Raw genomic sequence first — 25812 nt, 5'->3', positions numbered from 1 at the left:
TTAGGACATAATACCTACTCAGTAAATGTTAACTATTATAATCATGTTATAGTTTTTGTATAGTTTTTTTTAAGTTCCCTTAGGGCAAAACTATGTCCTACTTTTTGGTTTCATTTTACAGTGTCTTCAAAGCACATTGTCAAAGACTGAACTTGGAGGAATGTGCTGAGGGCTGGGCGCTGGGGTCGCATAAAACCCTGGGAGATGGGGGTGGGGTCCGCAGGCGCGCAAAGCAAGGCATGGAGAGGACTGACTATACCCATCAGTCACACAGTTTGGGCAGTGAAGTCCTCCTCTCCTTCCCCGTTTTTCATTCATTATTCAAGTAAGAGTCTGTCGGCTGAGCGTAAATGAAATCAGGAGGCTTTGACTAGAAATAAATGATAAAGATGTATTCAAGGGTCTTAAGGTTTGTAACCGGAAGTAAAACTGGTGAATAAGAAAGAAAAGCTAAGGGTTCTTACAGTAAAAAGAATCAATCTTGTATTCTCAGCCCCCGGGTTGGTCTGAGATGGTAATCCCGTAGGTGACTGGTGATCCGGATAAAGGGTATCAGGTGGTCTGGTAAGTGAATCTTCATTCCTTAGTGCTTGGGGGCTAATCAGAGGGTTATCTGGAGGTTTGATGTATATCCAGACATTGACACAGGACTGAAAAGTTCCTAAGTTTCAGTTTCCAGGCTAGTTAAAACAAGAACAGAACTATTTCCTCATAACTCAACCTGCTTGATTTTAATCTAGCAGTTTGACTATAGTGACTTCATTTCATAGTGATATATGCCATTACGTATGCCTCGAGACACTCTCAAACAACAGATGCAGGGTTCTGAGACCTTTCTGGGGGGGGGCCTGGGACACACACACAATTCGGGAGGCGTGGGCTCAGGCGGAACCTTCCTCCTCAGCTTCATGTTTCCGGGACTCCGCTCCTACGGCTACACTATCAAATCGAAGGCCTCCTTCCCCCCCTCCCGGCGGCCTATCCCAACAATGGGTGCCGGAGTTGTGACTCGTGATTTCAAAAGAAACGATTAACGGACACCCCAACGGCAGAACAGCCTCTCCATGCAGCGCGCACCCAGCACAGACCTCCGAACTCTCCTCTGAGGCCGGCGCCTAACGTAGGGCCGCGCACGCTCTCCCCACCACCGCAGGGCGCAGCCGGGCGCGTGCGCGCGCGCGCGCGCCGCCCGCGCTCCCGTCGCCCCGCCCCTGCCGCCCACCGCCCCTCTCCAGGACTCCCAGACCCGTTCGCGGTTGGTGGGTTCTCGGACGATCCCGAGCGCACAGTGAGCCCCCGGAAGCCGGAGCGGGCAGGTCAACGGGGGAGAGCAGTAGAGCGTAGCAGAGCCTGCCCTGCACGCCCAGGGAGAAGGAGGAAGGAGGCAGAGTTAGGTGAGGGAGCGCGGAGTAAGTGAGCTGGGGACCGACTCCAGCTCGGGTTCAGGACCCAGACTGGTCCGCCCGGTCCCCAAGCCGGTGTTACACCCCCGATCTGTAAGAAGACAGAGCGGACACATTGACGGATCGGATAAGGGCATATGGCCTCTCCATTCCTGTCCGCTGGGGCCACCACGGGTGACAGCAGCGGAGAGATGAGCTCTGGGGACGACTCCGGTGATGTGGATTCCCTCCAGAGCCCCGAGACCGAGGCGTCCAAGAGATTGACAGAGCAGTTTGAGAAGGCTGCAGCACACCTCCAAGGCCTGATTCACGTGGCCAGCAGGGAGCAGCTTTTGTACCTGTATGCCAGGTACAAGCAGGTAAAGTCGCAGGGAAGGGGTGGATGGGGAGAGCGACAAGAGGCCTTTTCAACAAAAACTAATTGTAAACGTGCTTGGTTAATGGTTAGTTGTGTGTGTGTGTGTGTGTGTGTGTGTGTGTGCGCGCGCGCGCTGTTTTGTTTTAATTAGCCCCTAAGAATTAGCATCATTCTGGACATGGAAAAGACCAGTCTGCTATCCTAGTCGTGATGTTTACCTGGACACCGAATGACAGTTTTTCTATGTCTTCTCTGACATAGAAAACTTCTCTGACTTGCTCAAGTGACCTTGTACTTAACGCTTTCACCAGCTTTAGAACCTTTACAAATTTAGGATGACAAAATAAGATTTGGCATTCACTCTTGCCAAAGGGATCTATGGACGTAAATATGGTAATGTTAAAAAAATATTTTGAGATCCAAGAGAATGATGTGATTGTAATTAAAAGGTTGATAGATACAAAATAAAGTATTACTACTTTTATTATTGAGATTTTTTGTTTAACCCTAACTATCTTAGACGTATGTTTTGGCTGAATGTGCTTCTGTCTGTTAGATATAATGATAAACGTTTTAGAGCTAGTAAACGCCGGATAAAATAATGCCCTTCTTTTACAGAAAAGGAAAGGGATGCCCAAAGAGAGTAGATGACTTGCGTAGGGTCATACAGATAGTCAGAACTAGAACTAGCTTGTAGCTCCTAACTCTGACAAGGCCCTGAACTTTACCTGGAAATATGGAAATAAAAATAATAATGTCATGTAAGATGTGTTTAATTTATCCTTTAAAGAATCATTGGGTTAGGTACCAGAAGGAAAATTAATTGCTTTGTCATCAACAAATACTTGTTCAGCATCTTTTATGTGCAAAACACTTGGGTGTTATGCCTACAGGGAATGCAGAGAAGCAAAAGCATCGTGATAATCTGCCTTGAAGAGACTTACAAAGTGATTTGAATCTAGATTTAAACACTGAAAAATTGTTGACAAAGTTAAGTAACAGTTCAGGAAAACTCCAGCTCTTTGGAGCACTGGAAGCAATAAAGTACTGAATAATAGCCTGTTTTATTTTATTAATTTTTTAAAAACTCTTGTTTTGCTTTTTGGTGTCTACTTCCCCCTGTATTCTTAAAAAAAAAAAAAAAAAAAAGTTGTGGGGTCCCTCTGTATTCCTAAACTGAATATACTGAGTAGAGATGAATCTTCTTTTTGAAGATTGATGAATGTCAATTATGAATATCAGTTAAAGTGACCTGAGAGATATAATTTCGGTACAGATGGTATAAATCATAGTTTTGAATGAAAATTAAATGCAATGAAAATTGCCCCTTAATTGGCCCTTAATTGGAATTTACTTTCTTGCAAAAGTTCTGGATATCTATTTTCTCTTCGGTCATTCACATTAAATGACATTAAAGTGAGACTTCTGATTATTTAACAAGAATTCATTGAGCATTGTGCTAGGACTTGTTACATGTCTGAATGATGATTTTCTGGGCAGTATAAGACTAATTTTCTCCAAATTCCCTATAGAAAATTGTTTTTCTTTCTAGGACATACCTTTATTTATTGATATTAGTATCGTCTTTATTAAGCATCTGATTTCCAAGTCATCAGTGAATTAGAATCACCTGTCAGCTGGCAATCATTATGTTTCAAGTACACTCACTTCATCCAGATAGTCTGGAAGAGGCGTGTCCCTCACCTTTTCAAGAACTTGACATTAGAGTGTTTAGAGATATTCTGTATCTGGAAAATAAAATTCATTATTAGAGAATAAGATTATGCTTATTTACATATGACATTGGGGTACAGTTTTCATCAGTCTCTTCTATTTTTTTAACAGAATTCTGAAACTGTGTCAAAAATAGCATCTTTGATAGAATAGTAAAGTTGAAAGTCCAATATTATTTTTGTAGCTGAATGAGATAAGGTTGTCAGCAGGAAGATGATACAAGTAAGCTGAGATACAAATTTTTTTTTTTCTAGGCAGAGCCCTAAACTTACTTAATATAATAGCTCTTTTAGTGATCCATAACCATTTTAGTGAAGTTTCAAAGATATCACACTAATTAAAAATTTTTTTTTTGTTGTCATTTTTTGTCATTTTTTTTTGGCATTAGCCTACTCTCTCTCAACAAAAGATAACTGATCCCTGTGAAAACTATCAATGAAAATTTCAAACTCCAGTTGGCTTCATTTAATTGGAGCCTTCAGCATAGGACAAGTGAGGCTACTTAGCATGTCCTCCTGCTTTAACCTGGGTACACTTGATTCACTGGCATTTGCCATTGGCAACCTTTGTTGAAATATTCTGTTTGAAGGTCACTGGATATATCACATGTATATCAGAACAGAATTTATTTATTTATTTTTAATCCTAAAAGTAGTAATTATTGCTTTTTGCCATAAATATTTATTTAGATTTAACCATATGTTTATCAAGGTCTTTGGTCATCATTGCTTCATTCATCCTCCAGAGAGAGAGAGAACATAATTTAGATGCTCTGTTAAAGTGGTACATTTCATAACTCTATAGCTTATGATTCATTAATGATTTGGAAACTTGCTCATGATGTCCTAAAATCCTGTAGTTTTATTTCCCAGTCTTTTCTGGATCCAGAACTATTCTTTGAATTTGGGAATACAAAAGCTTCTGTGTCATTTGGGATACAGGGTCAGCTGCTGAATGTATATTTTCAGTTTACGTAATGGTCTGGAGGTAGGTGACTATGGCTGGTAGTGTGGTTCTGCTTCATGAGATCATCCAGGGGCTTTCTTTTTCTATTTTGTAGCTCAGCCATTCCCTAAAGCAGCAGTTCTCAAATTATGATCTAGGGATCCCAGAGAATGCCTGAGACTTTCTCAAGGGATCTTTCAGGTCAAACTGTTTTCAAAATAATGCCAAAACAATATTTGCCTTTGTCTATGCTGTATGGGGGATAAAACTGCTGATGCATTAGTGTGATTCAAGGCACTGACAGTAAACTGTACTAGTAGTCATATTTCTTTACCACCATGTCCTCAGAGTTTAAAAAAAAAAAAATTCAGTTTCACTTAAAAATGTCTTTGATGAAGCAGTAAAAATTAATGATTTTTATTAAATATTAACTCTTGAGTTCAGTCTTTTTAATATTGTGTATGATGAAATGGGGTTACACACAAAGGACTTCTGCGACACACGAATTATATCGGGTATATTGAGGAAAAGCACTGTGTAATTTTTGAGTTGCCAGCTAAACTATCCACTTTTATTAAACATCATTTTTACTTAATAGAACAACTCACAGATAAACTTTGCTTATTTGGATTTGAGTATTTGGCAGTTTCTTGAAAATGGATGAAGTGAGCCTATCACTTTAAGGAAAACAACTGACAGAATTTGTTGCCAATGGTAACATTTGAGCCTTCAAGTGAAAATTAGAAGTTTGGAAAATCTACCTGCTATATGAGCTTGACAGCATCCTAATACTTATAAACACTTTTTTAATGAGGTTAGTGGTGATTTTAATGATTGTGAACTTTTGCTATTGTCAACATTTGGAAGGTCTGCGTAGTTCAGTGAACCATATTTTCCAAATATTGCATGGAATGATGTTACAAATTATGTGTGGGTAAAAGATCCATTCAAAGTGGAAATCAGACCAATGGATTTTAATGTAACAGCATGAAAAATTTCGTTGATATGATTTTAGATTCCAGATTGCAGCTGACCTTAAAGAAACTACCATTTGTTGAGTTTTGGTGTGGTACCAAAGAAAAATATCCAAAATTATCTAAAAATACTACTACAATACTTCTTTCTTTTCCATAGTGTATCTGTGTGAAGCTGAATTTTCTTCATATATCTTCAACCAAAGCAACATGTTGCAATAGATTGAATGCAGAAGTAGATATGAGAATATATTAAGGAAGATGTTAAAAGATTTGCAAAATGTAAAACAGTGTCACTTTTTTCACTAAATTTCTTTTCTGCTTTACACTATATAGTTGTTTTTCATAAAATTTTGTTATTTGTGTTAACATGTAATGAGTTTATTATTTTTAAATGAATTAATACATATTTTAAATTGTTTTAATTTCTAATATGGTAACTATCAATAGATATGATCCACATAAACAAAAATTCGTTGGGATCCACATTTTCTGAGTTTAAAGGGATCATAAAACCAAAAAGTTTGAGAACTGCTGCCCTAAGATCTCTTTCCATGGCCAGAGATGGCTCACCATCACCACGTGCATAGGCAAAGGGAAAGAAAGATATTTATATCACTTTCCCACACATTCAGTCCCCTGAGCCTGGGCAGAAGGTGCATCAGCTGGATGACCGTATGTTCGACTGAGAATTCTATTACTGTAGCAGAAATGGAGACTAGATATTGGTATTTGTTTCTGCCACTTGCTGGTGTCTGGTTAAAAAACAAAAATAGTAATACCTGCTATTTTTATGATGTCTGATAGTTAATCTCATTTCATATTTCTATCCATACAATAGTTCAGGTGACTGTGGAGATGCCAGAAGTGAAGCCTCGATTCTGTATAATACGTAAAGGTGAATGTTATAGTAAAGGAATATTGGACTTTGGAGACAAAACAGTCCTGTATTCAAATCCTGACTGCTGATTAGGATTTACTAATGTGTGAATTGTGACAACCCTCCTCAGCTTCTCTATACTCGTTTATAAGAGGAATTTGTCGTGAGAAACCTAACAGGATTCTTGTGTGGCTCATTTGACATAACATAGGTGAAGCTTTTGTTCAGCAAATGCAGCTCCTGCTCTCTCACTCTCCCCCATGTCCTTTCACAGCAGGGTTGCTCCTGTGGAAGTGTACCTTTTAATACCCATCAGATTAATTGTGATTCATTGCTAAGCAAATGTAAAAGATGGTAATCATTATGATTTCAGAAATGGATGCGATCATTGTGGCCTGAAAGGGTTCTCAGAATCGGTACCTTGAGTAGGAGGTGTAGCATTTTGAAAAGCTGAGGGGAGAAGAGAAGGCATTTCAGGTGAGGGGAGTAACACTGAGCAAAACTCAGAACAGGAATCCCTGAGGCAGTGAGTAGACCATCAGCTTGATTGTAGCAAAATTCAAGTGTAAAACAATAATAGGAGGCAGTGGGAAGGTCCCCAAAACGTAGATTGGGGTCAGATTGGGGTATTTAGCATTAGGGAAAGCAGGTGTTTTGTTGAATGCATGTCTAACATATTCATTCTATATTCAGCAAACATTTTTTACTAGCTTAATTAGGCACTATATCAGTTGCAATGATTAAGAACGGTTTCTTAGAAGCTGTGTTCTAATAGAAAGATGAGACTTGACACAAAACTTGCTAACACAAAACGTGAAAAATGATGTCACAGATTGTATCATCCAGAGTAAGTGGTATGAGAGTTCATCGGAAAGGGAGGTTTTGGCAGTGGGGATCATGGACTATATAGTGAATTCTGTACCTGTATGAATTTCATTTCATGCTTATTCACAATGAAGATAATTACCTTATATTTTAACTGGATTAAAAATAAGTATTGACCACAAGCAAGAGAAAATTAAAGATAGAATTTGTATAGTTGTTGAGAAACCCTTAAAATTTTTTGCACAGCTTTCAACATCTGAATTTATATTGATTAGTTTCATACTTTAAATATAATATGATTTATCCTGGAAACTGAGAGAGATAAAATGCTAATAGTGTTATGACAAACAGCATAAATGAGCAATATTATGAATTCTGATAAACTACTTTCAAGCTCGTTTATTACATGTTTAAAAATTCTTCTATATTATAAATGGTAATAAGGATTCTATAATCCATAGTTGTAATTTGTCATGTATATAATTTGTTTATTAACTTAGGAATGCAATTGTTTGTCACCCATATTTTTTAATGTATTACATTGTTAAATAACAGTTTTATGCAGTGGCCAAGCAGCCTGTATTCAGTTTGCTTTTTGTTTGCTTTTGCAAAAAAAATGTTAAAATTTTTTGTTCCATATAGATGTAAATATTATCTAATCTGTAGTTACTAAGTAGGCATAATAATTTTGAAAATAAAAAGTTTCTCTGGTATTTCTTTGAAACATAAATTCTTGATTTCTTCCCCTTCATTTAGGTCAAAGTTGGAAATTGCAATACTGCTAAACCAAGCTTCTTTGATTTTGAAGGAAAGCAAAAATGGTAAGAAATTCTTGGAACCTAATGAGGTTGTTGGAAATGGTTTAGGTGTTTAGGAATTAGAGTAGTGAGCAGATTAAAGAATTATTTTTATATTAATCTCTCTGCTGTAGACTGCTAAGAGCAGGCAATTGAGAGAGAGATTAAAAGCGGATTAGCTAAGTCTCCTAAAGGATTCTTATGCCATGATGTTGGTATGTAAGACGCTCACAACAGACGTACATTCCTTACGTAAGAATAGCTTCTTAGAGACCATACGAGCTACTGCTGCTGGCGATTTTCCTTTCTTAACATACAGCCCCCGTAGGACACCACTTCTTCCTCTGGAGGGATCTTTGGAAGAAGGCCAGGAGAATGAGAAAGGGGGAGAGCAGGGTAAATCCACATTTCTTACTCTTCTCTCCCGCCCCAGTTTTATCTCCTCATCTGTAGTGCTCTTCTGCTCCTTGCCCCACCCCACCACTGTAAAGAAGTGCTTCTCATACCCTCTTGGGAAGAAGGAAGAAAATCAGATGCTGAGTCGACTTCTTTGTTGAATACATAAAAAGATTATGCCCTCCCCAATTAATTCAAAGGTTCCCTCTTACCATTTGAGGCCGTATTTCCTTGCCTTGTCTAAGTGAAAAAAGATAAATTGCACATAGTAGAGGACCTTAATTATAGCAGGACGGACTTTGAAGCATCAGCCCTGGAATTAAATGTATAGAGGGTAAGGTTTAAAAAACATGAAATATGGTTGTAAAGAGAAGTGCTAAAAATGGATTTTAACATTTCATTCTAGAGCAGTGCTGCTCAAAAGGTGGTCCCCTGGATAAGTTGCCTGTTGACGAACTGCTTGTTATCGAGCTGTAAGGAGATGCAGAGCTTGAACCTGAACGTGAATCAGTTATAGCATTAAGCACACTGTTTAGTTCACCTGACTCGTGTGTGTGTGTGTGTGTGTTTGTGTGTGTGTGTGTGTGTGTATAGGACATTCCTAGTGAATCAAGCAGTGCTTTGATTTTCATTCTGGCACAAGCTTTCTTTGCTGCTGATAACAAGTAGTCCTCTGGCACTTTATTACTATTGTAGAGAATACCTGATGGAACTTCTGTTGTGAGTTTTCTGTTGTAATTTATGAAGTTTCATAACTTCACCGTTATTTTTTCACTAGAGTTGCCTGGTTTTTCATTGTTTTTGACAATTTAAAAAAGTTTAGGTTTTACAACCATTATGAAAATATTTCAGGTAAGCATCATCATTGCATGCTAAAAGCATTAAATGAAAAGCTACTGGGGAACGATACTTACACAGTCCTACCCACAGTTTACTTATTAATTACAAAAAAGAAAACTGGAGGTATTGCTTTCACCAAGTCCTCAGTCTTATCATTGATAATGAGATAAACTGATAACATGTGCCCCCAGACAGGATGCACTGTAAAAAGACATGTCACCCCTATGTTACTCTTGACAAAATATTTAACCTGGTACTAATCATGAGTAATAGTTTTTAGCATGAACACTCTGTAGTTGAGGAAACAATCAGACAAATCCAAATTGAGGGATGTTTTATAAATATCATGGAAGAGGCTAAGCATATATGAAACTCAACGCTGAATCTTGATTGGCATCTGGTCTGGGAGAAGGAAGCAATAGAGGATATTGGAAAATCAGGGAAATTTGAATGTTGACTATATATTTTTGTAATAGTGTTAATGTTAAGTGTCCTCACTTTGATGATATGTTGACATGTTTAGGGATAAAGTGTAGGATGTATACAAGGAACTCTTAAGAGATTCATTCAGTAAAGATAAATTTAGAAATCCTCAGTAAGATGTTATATTCATTATAAGAGCAAGAAAGTAGTAGAAAACACTCTGGGACTGAGTTCTCTTTTACAGTGGGTCAGGGCATCTCATTCCTGATTGGAAGTAGAAAGAATTGGCAGGGAAAAACCAAGAAGGATCCTGTCCTGGCGGCTTGCAGAAAAGAAAAGGATGACCTAGACAGGGCTTGGTACTAAAATATGACTCTTGGTATGTATACCACAGGAAGTCCCTACCTTCTTACCCATCAGTATTCTGTCCTCACCTGCCCTCACTTTTGAAGTCCCTGCCCTAAGGAACCACTCCTAGCAGCTTATAGATGAGATAACAGCAGAAGGGGACGGTGTATTTCTCACATCGTAAATAACAAGTTTGAAGCATTTTCTCAGGGAATATTGTTTTGTGTGATGATTAGTTTCCATATTACTGAAATGCCATAAGCACAGTTAATTCATAAGATGGGAACTACTTTTATTGATTTATAGATCAGACATTTTGAAAAGGGGTGAAAGTTGGGTTTAGGGGAGTTATAAAATCTTAGACATTACAATGGTTTGTGGTCTTCCAAAGTTCAACAGGTATGTAATATATCTGGATTATTAATATTTCATGGGGGAGGGTGATTAAGAAAAAAACTGAAAAGGCTCCTTAGGTGGAGTGGTGCGTGTGTTGCTGTAGACCAATGTAAGCGCAAAAAGAGAGGGCTACTCATCTATGGCTTATTATATGTACTTTCCCGGCCAGTAAAATGCGTATGTCCGTTTTTTTAATAATAAACAGCAATATGTGGGTAGTGTTACTTACACAGTTAATGATGCGTCATGTTGGATGTTCTGTACTGTAGGGAAGCATGGAAAGCACTTGGTGGTTCAAGCCGGAGCCAAGCAATGCAGGAATATGTTGCAGCAGTTAAAAGCTTAGACCCAGGTTGGAATCCTCAGGTAAGACTTAATGATCATAAATAATACTTTCCAAAACCATATCGTCTTTCTCTCAAGTAGAGGTTTAAATCTAAGCTTCGGCTTAAGTAACATTCTTGAAGTTGTTTTTTTCTCAAATCAAAAGATTATAAACTTCCTGCCGTATTTATCTATCTAAAAATACTATTGCTTAAATATTAACCAGCTACTGATACTGAAACCATCTCTGAACTGTAGAGAATTTTTAAAAGCAAAATGATAATCTTAATCATGTAAAAATTCAACTTAGTGCAGAATTTGAGAGTTTAACATGAGATCATCATTATTATCTTGAAAAATGGTAGTTTTCTCTTTTTTTTTAATAAGCACCTGTGCAAAATGCTTCTTGATAAGGATAAAATTAATAATACATGTTTCTGCCTCTATGTCGTTTAAAATATATTAGAGAAGATAAAACATACTAAATGTGATAATTGTATGAAACAATAACAAGCAAGTGCCAGGGAATCCAGTGGAAGGAGAGATTACTTTGGACTTTGGGGGCTTTGGATATTACTCACTTAAATGTACCCTCTTTTTCTAGTATGCTTATTGGAGAACATCTAGAAAGAATTTAATAAAGGTGGGGTTGCTATTTTTTTTTTTTTAAATGTTAAAACCATGGTTGACGGGTTTCAGTGGGATAAAGGCTGGATCAGTACCATGTCAAAAATACAAATTGAATACATTTCTTTTCAATAAAAATATTTAGGCCAAACTTTTCAGTGGTGAATTAATTCAGCAATTTTCCATGTTTTTCTGAAATGACTAAGTTACTTCACGGGTACATATTTATTATCAGTATGGAGGAATTTTGTTCCGTGAATCATAGAATCTTAAAATGTCAGAGTAGTGAGGAACCTTAAAGATTATATATTATTACATAAAAGTGTATCTTAATTGAGTACAAAGTGGGAAGAGATCAGCAACCTAGGATATCTTCAATGATGTGACTGCCTTTTCGAAGTCATTGAAATATTTCCTGAGGTTTTTTGATGTGCACGAGTATTCAGTCTCAGAAATATTCCATTTTATTAGTGTCTTTTATAAAACATCAAGTTTGCATGCAACAATGTATTATTGAAGTCCTAAGAATTTAAAATCTGAAATTCCGCAGTCAAAACAGGTACCCCTCTGAGCTGAACTCAGCCTGAACACATATGGCATAATGGTTTTTTTAAAAAAAACAGAACGAATTTGAATGTCTTTAGGTGACTACTTACTTGTCAGGTCCAGTCACTGTGGTCTCAGTTCTTCCCTATTGATTTATGCTCGACTGTTTCCAATGCCTGACCTACGTAGGCATTTGAGTTTATAACTTCTGATGGCAGAATTTGTGATTTCTTACCTTCAATACCTTAATCACCAAATAAAATTCTATTAACTATGACTCTTACAAATCCTTGCAGAGTCCATGTGGTTAGGTAGTTCTTCCTTACAGAAATCCAGACAGGCATTAAGGATGCTTTGTAAAAACATCTAAATCTTACCTATTGAACATAAACTTGAGTAAACTAAGCAGAACCACAGGCCCTTTCAAATAAAGATCATTCTTCAACACATTCTTCTAAAAACATTTTAACATCATCATCTAGTTGTAAAGAGGTATTTTATGTTTCACTTGCTGTTTAATTTTTAGTTTAAACATCCTGAACTGGTTCCCTTTGACTTTTTTCCTCCTTGTTTTTGACTGGTATGGGGCAGATCATAACCTCAATCTCGACAGATTTGGTATTCAGTTCATTGTCTTTTAGGTTAAAGAGTCATTTATAAAACAGTAACAACTCTCATATGCTGAATGTGCTAAGTTCTTTACATGTGTTGCCCTTTGAAATTTTCTCAAGAATCTTAAGAATTAAGAACAGTAGTCTGCATTTTAAAAATGAGAATATTTAGGCAGAGAGAGGTTTAGTATCTTGGCAGCTAACAAGTGATGGTGCTGGGATTTGAACCTATGTTTATATGAGTCCCGCGGCCTCACTCTTAACCACACTGTTCCCTGTTCTGTAGCTGATATTTCATTCATACACACACGGTGCCAAGAAAATGTATACACATTTTAAGGAAAAAACTGTATTAAAATTGTAGTACTCAATATATACCAATAACAAAAGATGAATACAAGCCACATTTGACTTCTGCAAGTATAAGAGGTGCTCAAAGTGGTTACCATCAGTGTAATTTTAATACAGTTTTTTCCTTTCTTAAAATGTGTATACATTTTCTTGGCACTGTACAACATGATGATTTGATACCCATATACATAATGAAATTATTACTGGAATGAAGCTAATGAATGTATCATCACAGTTACCATTTTTTTTGTGATGAGAGCACCTGATATTACTTTCTTAGCATATTTCTAGTATTCAGTACAGCATTCTTATAATCATTATGCCTGTGCATTAGATCTCTAGATTTATTCGTTATATATAACGGCAACTTTGTACCCTTTGACCAACTTCTCCTCATCCCCTACCCTGATAAACACCATTCTACTTTCTGCTTCTGAGTTTGACTTTTTAAATTCTTTTAGATTCTACATACATGTGAGATCATATAATGTTTGTCTTTCCATGTCTGGTTTATTTCACTTAGCATAATGCCCTCCCGGTTCATCCATATTGTCACCAATGGCAGGATTTTCTTCTTTCTGAAGAAATATTCCTGAATAATATTCCTCTGTGTGTGTGTGTGTAGCACATCTTATTTATCCATTCCTCCAAAGGTGGACACTTAGTTTGTGTCCATTATCTTGGCTATTGTGAATAATGCTACATGGGAGTGCAGCTATCTCTGAGATCCTGATTTCATTTCTAGAAGTGAGATTGCTGATCACATGGAAGTTCTATTTTTAATTCCCACCAACAGTGTACAATGGTTCTATTTTCTAAAAATCAGGAATTTTTACCATTGATTCAATATTATTGTCAAATCCATAGTCCACGTTCAAATGTATTTATCTAAAAAATATCCTTCATAGTTATTTTTAAAAATCCTGATCCACCTTGCAATCTAGGATCATGCATTGCATTTAGTTGTCATGTCTCTTTAGCTTCCTTTAAACTGGAATAGTTTCTCAGCCTTTCTTATTTTTTTCTTGATCATTAATTTTGAAGAATATAGGCCAGTTATTTTGTAGAATGTCCCTCATTTTAGGTTTTCCTGATGTTTCCTCATAATTAAATTCAGCGTATGCATTTACAGGAGGAATACCACAGAATTGTGTCCCTCTCAGTGCATTGTACCAAGAGAAACATGATGTCTATTTGTCCCAATATTGGTTATGTTAGCTTTGATCACTTGCCCAAGATGGTGTCTGCCAGATTTTTGTACTGTAAAGTTCCTATTTTCTCTTTGTAATTAATGAGTAATTTGTGGGGAGATACTTGGAGACTATGTAAATACCCTTTTCATAATCGGATTTCACCCGCTAGCTTTATATCCATTAATGATTTTCTAACTCCATCATTTCTTCTGCATTTATTACTTAGCATTCCACTGTAAAGATGGGCTTTCCCTTCTCCCCCACTTATTTATTTATTCATTGTCAACAACTGTGAAATGTCTAGGATTGTATCCTACTTGCAAGCTAATAAGTTAGCCTGTTACTGTTCCTTAGATTCTGGCAGAGGTACAAGACTCCTGGGTCTGAGCCAAAGGACTTTATTATTCATGGCATGGCAAATTGCGTGAGCTTCATTTGATTTGCATTGGTTTCTTCATCCCCCAAGTCCCCCGGGGATGACGCAGGTGGGCCTAGATGGATTCCTATATATGTAGTGGGTTGTGCTCCAAGGGAGGAGCCCTGAGCTTTGGGGATTCAGCACTTTTATAGCAGGTGGAAGCTCTTTGTTGGGGGCTTAGAAAGACATTCCCTCATCCCTGAGGGTGGCTTGCTGTACCCAAAACCCTGAGAAATGGCCCAGGTAAGGAGTGGTCAGAGCCTAGCATGCTGCACGAGAATGTGCAGGGACTCTCAAGGCTTAGGGTTGATTGCCTCCCCCAACATTATTATTAGTCATTCGCTCATTCTACTCATTAATTGTGCACCTACTGCATGCAAGTTATAACTCTAGGGGCTGGGGATACAGCAGTGAACAAAGGAGAACCATCCCTGCTCTTAGGGAGCTTACAGTCGGGCAGACCTAAGTAATTAAGTAAATATTATAGTGTGTTAGAAGGTGATGAATGCTGTGGAGAGAAAGCAGGGGAGAAAGTTAGGGTGTACAAGAGATGAGGTTACAATTTTAAATAAGGTGGTCAAGGAAGGCTCACTGAAAAGGTGGCATTGATCATAGATTTGAAGAAGGGAAAAAGTGAGCCATACAGTTATCTGGGGACGAAGAGTCTTACCTGTAGAGGGAATAGCCAGTGCAAGTCACTAAGGCGGGATCATGCCTGGTGTGCTCTGGGAACTGCAACCGGGACTAAATGGGTGTATAGTAACAAGGTGAGGTGGGGAGAGGCAGAGAAATAGGAAACAAGGTAGGATGGGGCACGTGGAATATTCTATAGTGGGATTATGGCTTTTACTCTGGATGAGAAGGGAAATACACTCTTTGATTATAAACTTGTAAACAGATGCAGGTATTTTACAAAAAATATCTTAATGAAAATAACATAGATGTATGGAAATAAAAATCCAACCAGTATGAAAGAGTTTAAAGTGAAACTTACGAAGTTTCTTGCCCCACACATCGTATACTCATTCAGTCCCGTTTCTAGAAGTATCTTTCCATTTGCGATTGTTTTTGTAATTCTGCACTGCTACCTCCATAACACTGAACTCTAAATTCCTTAGTTTACAAAAATGTGCTTTGTAAATTGAATGTTTATTTGTCTGACATATATGAATAGATGAAAGTTAATCTGAGTAGTTTCTGCAGTTTCTGTTTGCCTTCTACTTGCCTTTATTTGTCCTCACACCTAGTAAAACCTCTTGTGACCACCAGAGGGAGCAAAGTTCATTATAAATAATAAACGATTTTATTCTCAGGAATTCTAGGGCTTTCTGTGTGTTTCAACATCTAGTCTCCTGCCTTTTTATCCTTTGACTCCTTAGATCTTTAAAACTTTTATGTTTACTTAGAATCTTATTAGTAACTTTATTTCTCTTCACCTTACTGGTCTGATGACTCAGAGACTAGCATCCATTCATTGTATTATATTCGTGTATTGTCTATGGAGATAAATAGCACAGAAAGGAGAACTGACACTATTCTCTTTCGTTCTCATAGCCAAATAAGTGGTCATCTATCTATTCAGTATCCATGTAGCCTTTTGCAAAACTTGCTCTATTCATCTCTGGGTTTTATAGCATTGTCTACTTATCTTTTACCTATAAAAACTCATTGAACATCAGAGTAGATAAATTTGTACATATAGTATGCTACCTATAAAGGTTGTTATAACTTTTAAAATGTCTGTTTAAAAAATAATTAGGCAGATAAGTTTTTTGCCAAAAATTTATCCTCTTTAGTTTTTTTCTCATTCAGATTTAATTTTTTGCTATTAGGTATTGGTATTAAGTTGTGTTTCTTTTCTCTAGCTTCCTTATGCTAGAGAATCATTCTGGAAGCTACATTTTGTCATGTATTAAAACTCACCTTAGAAAGAACCCAATGTAACTCTAATGCTTGATAGGTTCCTCAAAGTCTAAGACCATACTGGATTCCTCTTTGTGTGTCCCATCTACACTGCCTTAACATTTAGCAAGGGCTGCAGGTACCTACTAAATAGTTCTTAGGTTATTCTAATTTCCTTCTCAAATAACAGTAATCCCTTTATACTCTTAGGACCTATTTTTAACCCTCTTCTGGTTCCTCTCTTGTTTCTTCAAGTTCCAGGACATAACTTATGCTCAGTCTTTGGGGGCTTACTTTATTTAATTCAGCTAGCATTTACAGAGCATGAGATATACAGGATGCTATTTTAGTTTCAGAAAAAAACTACCTGGGAATAAGTAGAAAATTCAGCATTTGTGGTTAAGGACTAACAATGGTTGCTGAAGAGATTAAAATATACACACATGGGGAAAGTGGATTTTGAATTAAAATTTGAATGGCCAAGGTGACAGGAATATCATAAAGCAAAAATCTACATGATTAGATATTGTTTTGCCCAACAATTTAGTCTATTTCTCCCTACCATTCTTGCAGTTTTAACTACAGCCTATGTTGATTCTAAGTTTAACTTTTAGCCCTGACTTTTTCTGTGTGATCAAGGCACGGGATTTTTAGACCAGGGTCATAAAAAAGTTTTTTTTAAGAAAGTGAAATGCCTGCAGGGGCCAGGCCATTCACCTAAATGAGTGAAGTGGGCTGGAATTTATACGTAGTTGTGGCAGTTACACACGCATTACAGGGGATGCGTGCTCTATTTAAACGGGAATTGGACCTTAGCTCCAGCCGGTTAATGCTGAGTGCCCGGTACTGCCAGATCAGGTGTGAAATCTAGGTTTTTATGTGAAATTTCTGGGTTTTTAAAGAAGGCTTTGTGAAAAAAAAATTTAAACTCCTGTGAGCCAAATCACATGTCTGCAGGCTACATTCAGCATGAGAGGCACTGTCTTTTTGACTTTGTTTTAGTTTCACATGTTGTAATACTTGTTGAGTATTCCTACGTTAGTGTTGCAGTGGGACTTGAACTGAAGTCCAAGATAGAACTCATCAACTCTTTATTCCCCTCATCTGCCCTCAACTGTTCTCTTTTATTTCCTATCTTATTTAATGGGACGGCCCTATACTGAGTTAATTTAAGTGAGACACGTAGGAGTAATCCCTGACCTTTCCTTACTCCTCCTTCTTAGTGGCCCATTTTAGTTACCAAGTCTCACTAATTTTACCTTCTAAATATTTTACATGTATCACTTTCTTTCATCCCTATTACCTTTGTCTTAGTATATCATCATGTCTTGGCTGGGCTGTTCTGCCTCCTACCTGTTCTCCCTGTTTTGAGTCGGTCCCACTCGATTCTGTCTTCCACATTGCTTCCAAAGTGGCTTATCTGAAATACATATCTAAGCATGTTTTCCCAGCTTAAAAGTGACTCCCTTTACGTATAGGCTAAGTTAGGATGGCCTGCCACTTCCACCATTATCTAGTTCGTATCCACATTTCTATTCCACGATCTACCCCTCCTCGTCGATTCAAGTCCAGTACTGTCAGATTGCTTATATTTCTTTACAGTACTGTTTCACCATCCTGCCTATGCACCAGAATCCCTTGTTGGGAGCTTTAAAAATAGAGATGCATAGCTTCACCCCTGATTTACTTAAAATTTACTGGCGTGGGGTCCTGGCATCTATTGTTTTGTTTTTATGGCCCACCAGTTATTTTTGAAGAACAGGTTAAGATTGTCAATATCTACTGCCCTACATCTTGTTTTATAGCTTATGATCTTAGTTTAAGTTGTTTTGTCTGTCTGGAAAACCCTCTCTCTTTACTAGATTAATTTTTGCTTATCCTTCAAGACTAAGTTCAGGGTACTTTTACATGTAGGAATCTTTTCCTCATTGCTTGTACCATAACTGGGGTCGGCAAAGTGCCTGTTCTCTGTGGTCCATGCTTTCATTGTACTTACCACTTTGAATTGAAATAATCTTTCCCTTCCATTGTACTGTGAACTTGCTCAGAATTAGGATTATATCTTAGTCCTATTTATATCCCCTGTATCAGCACAGTATCTGAAATGAAAAATGCTCAGTAAATGTTGAACTGAACTGATGTAGCAGTTGTGCATGTGTGATGCAGGGGAAATGTTTGAGTCCATATACCCAAAAGTGCAGTTGGCTAGGTTCCCTTAATTCCTGAGTGTGCTGTCTGCTTATTTTTGCTTTGTATAGCTCTTCCAATTATGATAGCACCCGAGTTAAAACCTTGTATACATTGAATTCTGAATTCAGTATCTTTGTTCCTTTTATATGTGGATTGTGTCTGTATTTTCTCAGGTATGTTGTGTATGGGTTAATTGGGCGGGATTAATTGGGTTAAATACTGTATTCTTTATGCACAGACCTGAAAGTTAAAGCCATATTTACTTGCAAGTGGAATTTTGGCTGAGCCAGAGGGAAGGAGAGACTTTAAAGAAGGTTGAAGAGTATTTTAAATAGGCATTTCTTTAGGATAAATCTGTTTTTAAAAAAGAGCTTTATGGAGCAGAAGAATTTTGCTTCAAGAACAGGCAGGAAAATCCAAAATTCCTAGTCTGAATTACATTGTTGAGATTTAAGTAAATTGAATTGTCTTTTAATTCAGTGAACTCTAGAGGGCAGCGTTTCACAGTTTAAAGTTAACTGATTTCCTGTGAAAATAAATATATTGTGTTTATTTTGTGTTTTAGTTTCCTTCATAGACACACATTACAGTAACTAACTGTAAGGTTAGAAATTTAAAAATTTAGGTGTATGTAATAAATCAAAATATAATGTTTTAGTGAAAGATAAAGATATAGATAGCTTCAGTAAAAACATTATCTTTATTTCCAAAAATGTTGTGGCCTTGGAATAATAGATGAGAACTAAAAATGAGAAAACATTTTGTTGTCTAGTTCATTCATATAAGTTAAGAAAAATAAGCAACATAAATTTCATTTGGTAATATAAATTTATTAGAAAATTTAGAAAAATTAGTATCTCGTGTAACTAAAATTTTCTTTTACAAAAGAATTTGTAACGCTTTCTTACTTGTTCAATAGAACAGGATATATTTCTGTGTAAATAAAGCAATTGCACACTTGAGTAGACTAATTGAATTATGATATTAAAGCCATAGGCAGAAGAAATAATCTGAGAATAGTTCATTTTGGAGTGGGTTATTCAGATTTGTTTAAGTTAAAAAAAACATACAACTTAAACATATTAATTAGGAATTAGGAATTGAAACTGCATTTTACCTAGTTTCCAAATAATAAAAAGATTATTTTTTCTCCCAAAAAAGCCATTTGTTCTAATATCCAAACTCTATTCAAACATGTTTTATTACTAGGAACAAAGATTGAATATATTTTGGGTCAAATTTATTAGCCTCCATATGCAAATAATTTCTGATACAGAAAAGCGTGGTATATTAGTAAAAAACAAAGTGGTCTACCATACTGACTTCATAAAGGTTTGTACAATATGTAACTTTATAGAATTTTTAATGCTCGTGTGTGTGTGTGTGTGTGTGTGTGTGTGTGTGTGTGTGTGTGTGTTTGCCAGTTTAATCCAGTGGTCCCTGTTTGTGGTTAAAAAGTGTATAATGTTCAATTCTTCTTTAGAGAAGAATTGACGAATTGATGTTCATCTGATGTATTGTTGGGTATTTTCACATCCCTTCCATGTGTTTACTTGTCTTCTGTTGTATTTGCCAGTTGAAGACAGGAAGCAGTATGTGTGTGTATGCAAAAACTTTGAGTGACAGCTTCATTCTTCATTAAAAATAAATTTAGTGGTATAACTTAAACAAAACTTGGATGCTTTTAGGGCTCACATTCCATCTTTAACCATAGTTTTGCATCAGAGATCTCATGTAAAATTACCTTGGGGGTGAATTTGTAGTGTTTGCATTGGTATTAGTGGAATTGGGTTGCCCTGGAACTAGATTCTGAAATATGATAGATGCTAATTTTGATATTTCTTCTAGGATTACCCAGGATGTAGTAAGTGTTGTCATCTTCTAGTTTTTCTAGTTTCTCTTTGAATATTTCATATATTTGAAAAAACTTTAGTGGAACTCTTATTATAATAACTTATAATTTTAATTTAAGTAAAAGGGAAATAAATATACCTAGGAAAGATAAGTTATTTTGGGGTTTTTTTGTTTGTTTATTGAATTGAAATGTATCCCACCTACTTTTCTTAACATATAATTAGGTTTTATAACAGGATTTTATCATATAGTAGTTATAATACTGGGCTATTTTAAATGTAGAGCCTGAAAACCTCTTAATTTGGGTTTGAACCCCAGTGAAGGAAGCTGATTTTTTAGTTTGTCATTTAGTTAAAAAATACAGTGGTACAAAAATCAGTGAAATGATATACTGGAAACTTAACGAATGCATTATTTCTATTCTATTCTAAAACATCCTATACCAAAAAAGATTCAGAGTAAAAGGTGATATTAATCTGATTAGTCCTTTTAACGATCCTGTAAGGTAGATATTATTATTCCTGTCTTACAAACAACGAAACTAAGGCTCAAAGAGTTAGGTATTTTAACCAACAGGCTAAGTGCCTAGCCTATAGCTAGAAAATACAAAAATGAGAGTTCAGACCTAGTTGTGCCTGACGTAGAGACCTGAGTTATTTTCCCCACACCACATTGCTCAAGACATGTTCACAGATATATTATGTCCTATGTTCTGTCTTTTCTTAAATACTCATCATATATTTGACCCTGTTTTATTGGAGCCTGCTACTCTTTTCTAGGACTGCCTACTCTTTCAAAAGTAAGTATAGATTTCAACTGTATGTTAAGCTAGTCTAATATACTTCTCACTTTACAACTTTTTAAAGAGAAATGTTCGTTTCAAGGTGGCTTTATAGCTTTGTACTCTTCCTTGACAACAGTGTTATTTCTTCTTGTATTTCTCACTGGATATAAGTGAATATTAACAGAATCATTAGTAAATTGGAAATCGTAAAATGATAGGAAAGTGATCTTTATTCTTTATTCTGAAACCGAAAGTCTCCATAATATTTTGGTAAGAATTTCAGGTCTTTGGAAGTATTTAGAAGTATTACTTTTATGTGGAGATACATAGTGAGGAGAAATCTCAACGTGAAATAAATGTTATGATTTCAGAATTATAACCTTATGTATAAGAATAACTGTATATATGTACATATAAACAGGTATCAACATAGACATGAATTAATCTTTTAATACAAGTATAACATTAAAAGAAATATTTTCGTCAAGTGAATCCAGAGCTTCTATTTTAGTGGTGATGGTTTGTTAATTTGTCATGTATGTGTATACATGTCACGTGTCTGTATTTTTAAATTTCCTTCATACTACCTGCTATCATTTAGCATTTAGCATTCAGTATCAGTAATTATAGCAAAGGGAGTTTGATGGTGTTACTAAGAAATTAGGTAACATTAAAACCTAAACTAGAACAAAGCTGTGTCTACACTTGGTGTTAACATTGCATCTCAAATAATCTATCTCTATTGCTTACTTTTAAAAAAAATGTTTGGGCAATGTACTATATCTCCTTTTTAAAGTTTTTTTTTAATTCTTAACATTTTGAGATGTTAAAATTTTGTATTATAAATCTAGATGGATAAGTTTTAAGGTTTATTTCCCCTTCCTGTCCCCCAAATTTCTATCATGTGCACAAGTTTTATGTATTGAGAGATTGAATGTTTAAAGTGTCTAGTATCTGTAGAGTAGTTGGCTAAATCATTTTTATCACTATTTTAATCTTTGTGTCCTCTCTACTTACTAATTTTTATAGTCCATGGAACATTTCTTTTGAGTATGTTTTATTCTATGGAATTATTCTATCTTTTTGTTCATTGCTCAAGCACTGTACTAGATTTCTGCACTTCCAAAGGCTGTAGTCTTTGTTTTCTTTTCAGATCGATTTGTGTTGTAAAACTAGGGGTGACTGTTAATTTGTCCTGTGAGATTCAGTTGAGCTAAGATTTATTGAGCCTTTCAAGTCGCATTCCTTAGCATAAACTAGTGCTGGAATCCCGATGAAATCTTCTAATAATAATGATTAATTATATGTCATCTTCTGAAATTTTTAAAGAATTGATGCACTTTGGAATGTGATTTTCCCAGGAAGCTCAAGATACCAAATCACTTAGTTTTTACTTCCTCCCTCTAGCATTTCTGCTGATCAATGTAAAATCATGAGACCATCTTATTCTTTTTTTTTTTCTTTATGAAGCAACAAGTTTATTGCAAGATTTGGAAGAACCAAGTGCTTTAATAAGAATCAAGAGAGCAGGGGAGGGTGGACCGGTCCCAAGAAAAACAGTCCAATCTCTGAAGTTTCACCCAGGTGGGGGCCGAGTGGGGCACTTGCAAAGAGAGCCGCCTCTCCTCTTGTCCCCCCCCCCCCCCCCCCGGGGCTCTAGGCCTTCCTCCAAGCTCACCAGGGGTGTAGGGTATGGTGCTTCTAAAGGCCAGGGCGATGCCAGGCACCCTGGATGTGAATCCTGTGGAGAGAACGCCACAGCAGTTTGTTCACCCCATCATCCGCTGGACCAAATCCTCTTGCCATGGCTCCTTGCACACACAGTATGAAAGGAAACTGAGGTTCCCATGGCTCATCCCAGCTCCTCCAGGGAGATCTTGCACTGCTACCACCTGCAGTTTGCATCCAGCCTCTGGCCCAATCTCCCCCACCACATGGCCAGGCTCTCTGGACATCAGCTTCGTCTAGTTCAGTGTTTAAAATGTAGGGAGCCTGGCTAGGCTTCCCTGGAGTCCTCTTGTAGCCCTGGCTTGGCATCTAAAATCTAAAAGGGCTTTATCTGATTGTTTTTGTAGTACCCCTTCTTAGGTGGTAAGGCAGCAGAGCTTCTTTAGAAAATTGTAGCACCTTCTAGCCAGCCCCCGCCAGCCCTGGCTTTTTCCTTCTGCGCTTCCACAGCTGCTGCTACTGCTCCTGGTGCTGCTGGTATTATGGGTGGAGGGGGAGTCCCCAGGGCCATACTGGGGGACTGGCCTAGGGGTGGCATTCTTCGGCTCCCGGTTTGAGTGTAGGAGTGGTGGTCCTCAACTCCTCCGGCATTGGTGGGGGACGGGTGGGCCTCGAGTCCGAGTCCGGCATTGGTGGAGGAGGGATGGGCCTCACCCCCGACTCCGCCGTTGGTGGGGGACGGGTGGGCCTCGAGTCCGAGTCCGGCATTGGTGGAGGAGGGATGGGCCTCACCCCCGACTCCGCCGTTGGTGGGGGACGGGTGGGCCTCGAGTCCGAGTCCGGCATTGGTGGGGGATGGGTGGGCCTTGCCCCTGACTCTGCCGTTGGTGGGGGACGGGTGGGCCTCGAGTCCGGCATTGGTGGGGGATGGGTGGGCCTCGCCCCCAACTCCGCCGTTGGTGGGGGACGGGTGGGCCTTGAGTCCGAGTCCAAGTCGGGTGGGAGGGCAGCGGTCCTGGACTTCAGGCTGGTTCTGGGAGTGGCAGTTCTGGACTTTGGGCTGGCTCGGGCAGTGGCTCTTCTCAACCTCGGACTGGGTCTGGGAATGGCGGTCCTCAACTGCGGGCTGTGTCGCGGCGTGACCTTCGTCCACTTGGCGCTGGGTTGGAGACTGGCCTTCCTGGACTTGGGGCTGGGTCCGGGTGTGGCCCTCCTGGACCTCGGGCTGCCTGAAGGACCTGCGGAATCCTCGGTCTCCTGCCCTGGCTCCAGGTCCTTTGGCGGCTGCTCTGTCTGAGCCTCCTGATCTGCGGAGCTACCAAAGCTGTTAGGCTCAGTGGATCTGTAAGGCCTTACCAAGATGGTGCGGTACGGTACCCTGGACTTTTCTGTTATTTAGCATCAGATACGTCGCCATGATGTTATCATACGTCTTCTGTGTTACGGCGTTCTGAATCTCCTCCCGCTCGAAGCCCATGTCGACCATCTTTTGTTCCACACTGGGGTCCAGGTGGTCACTGCCGGGCTCAGCGAAAGGCCTGAGCTCCTCCACGTAGCCCCTGCTCAGCCCCAGGTCTGGCATGATTTTCTCTTAGAGAGCTTCTATCCGTGGGGTTCATGGTGATTAATTTACCGAGGAGGTGTTGCAGCTCGACTGTTAAATACGGTGGCACAGTATAGATCCCTCTCCGTATCTGCTTCACCAGCTGCTTCAAGTCCTTTCCCTTAAAAGGGGTGGAGCCAGTGACCACGTGAACAGCACCACCCCCAGACTCCAGATGTCCACTGGAGGACCGTCGTGCTCTTTTCGCTGGAAGAGTTCCGGGGCTGTGTCCATGGGGCTGCCACAGAACGTGCTCAGCTTGCTGCCATTGAAGGGTGTACCCATTGAAAAGTCTGCAAGTCTGGCGTCCAAGTTACGGTCTAAGAGCACGTTCTGTGGCTTCACGTCCCTGTGGATTATCCCCTTGTCGTGGCAGTAGTGTACCGCTGACACAAGTTGCCGGAAGGTGCGTCGGGCTGCACCTTCTGCCACGCGGCCATGGGTCGCCAGGTAATCCCACAAGTCCCTTCTACTCGTATGTTCCGTGATAAGGAATAACGATTGTTTGGTGTTGATCACCTCGAATAATTGCACGATGTTTGGGTGACGCAAGCCCAGCATGCAGCGGACTTCCTGCAGAGCACGTCTCGGATGTCTGTCGGTGCCCTGCCTCTGGATGATTTTGATAGCCACCTGGGTCCCGGTCGGAAGGTGTCGGCCCAACTTCACCTTGGCATGGCGGCCCTCGCCGATGGTGTCCAGGAGCTCGTAATCGTCAAGATAGAGCAGCTGTTCAGCAGGTGCGGCTGCAGATTCGTGGGCCATGGTGACCTGCTAACTACACTAGCTGACGACACTAATGACTCCTACTCTGCTAATAATAATAACCGTACTATGCTAACTATATACTAACTATATGAAAAATACTACTAACTGTGCTAATAACTTTACTAACTATGCTAACTAAATATACTAACTGTATAAAAATATTACTATTAATAAACAATAAATATACTAACTATGCTAACGAAATATACTATATCAAAAATATTACTAACTCTACTGATAACTGTACTATGCTAACTAAATATACTAACTATATAAAAATATTACTAACTTAAAAAAATAACTACTAACTATGCTAACTAAATGTACTATCTATATCAAAAATATTACTATTAATAAACAATAATAAATGTACTAACTATGCTAACAAAATATACTATATCAAAAATATTAACTCTACTAATAATAACTGTACTATGCTAACTATACTATCTATATCAAAAATACTACTAATTCTAATAAACAATAATAACTGTATTAACTATGTAACTAAATATACTAACTACATAAAATATTACTATCTGTGCTAATAAACAATAAGTGTACTAACTCTGCTAACTAAATATACTATATATCAAAAATATTACTAATTCTACTAATGAACAATAATAACTGTCCTAACTATGCTAGCTAAAT

General features: G+C 38.1%; 1 protein-coding gene across 2 annotated transcripts in view; it reads left to right on the top strand.

The window, feature by feature from the left end:
• The first annotated feature begins 1180 nt into the window (after positions 1–1180).
• Positions 1181–25812, top strand: part of ACBD6 (acyl-CoA binding domain containing 6) — a 136328-nt gene continuing 111696 nt past the window's right edge. Inside the window, exons 1-3 of one of the 2 annotated variants that reach the window (XM_033094024.1) lie at positions 1181–1762; positions 7876–7940; positions 10589–10685. In XM_033094024.1, coding sequence (XP_032949915.1) covers positions 1541–1762; positions 7876–7940; positions 10589–10685 — 384 coding nt within the window. In that variant the 5' untranslated portion in view covers positions 1181–1540. The remainder of the gene's footprint in view (positions 1763–7875; positions 7941–10588; positions 10686–25812) is intronic. The other variant, XM_033094023.1, reaches the window with a different exon arrangement.

Source organism: Rhinolophus ferrumequinum, chromosome 22, assembly GCF_004115265.2.
Source record: "Rhinolophus ferrumequinum isolate MPI-CBG mRhiFer1 chromosome 22, mRhiFer1_v1.p, whole genome shotgun sequence".
Classification (NCBI taxonomy): Eukaryota; Metazoa; Chordata; class Mammalia; order Chiroptera; family Rhinolophidae; genus Rhinolophus; species Rhinolophus ferrumequinum.
The sequence above is the reverse complement of the archived record's forward strand: the minus strand, read 5'-3'. Positions and strand labels throughout refer to the sequence as shown.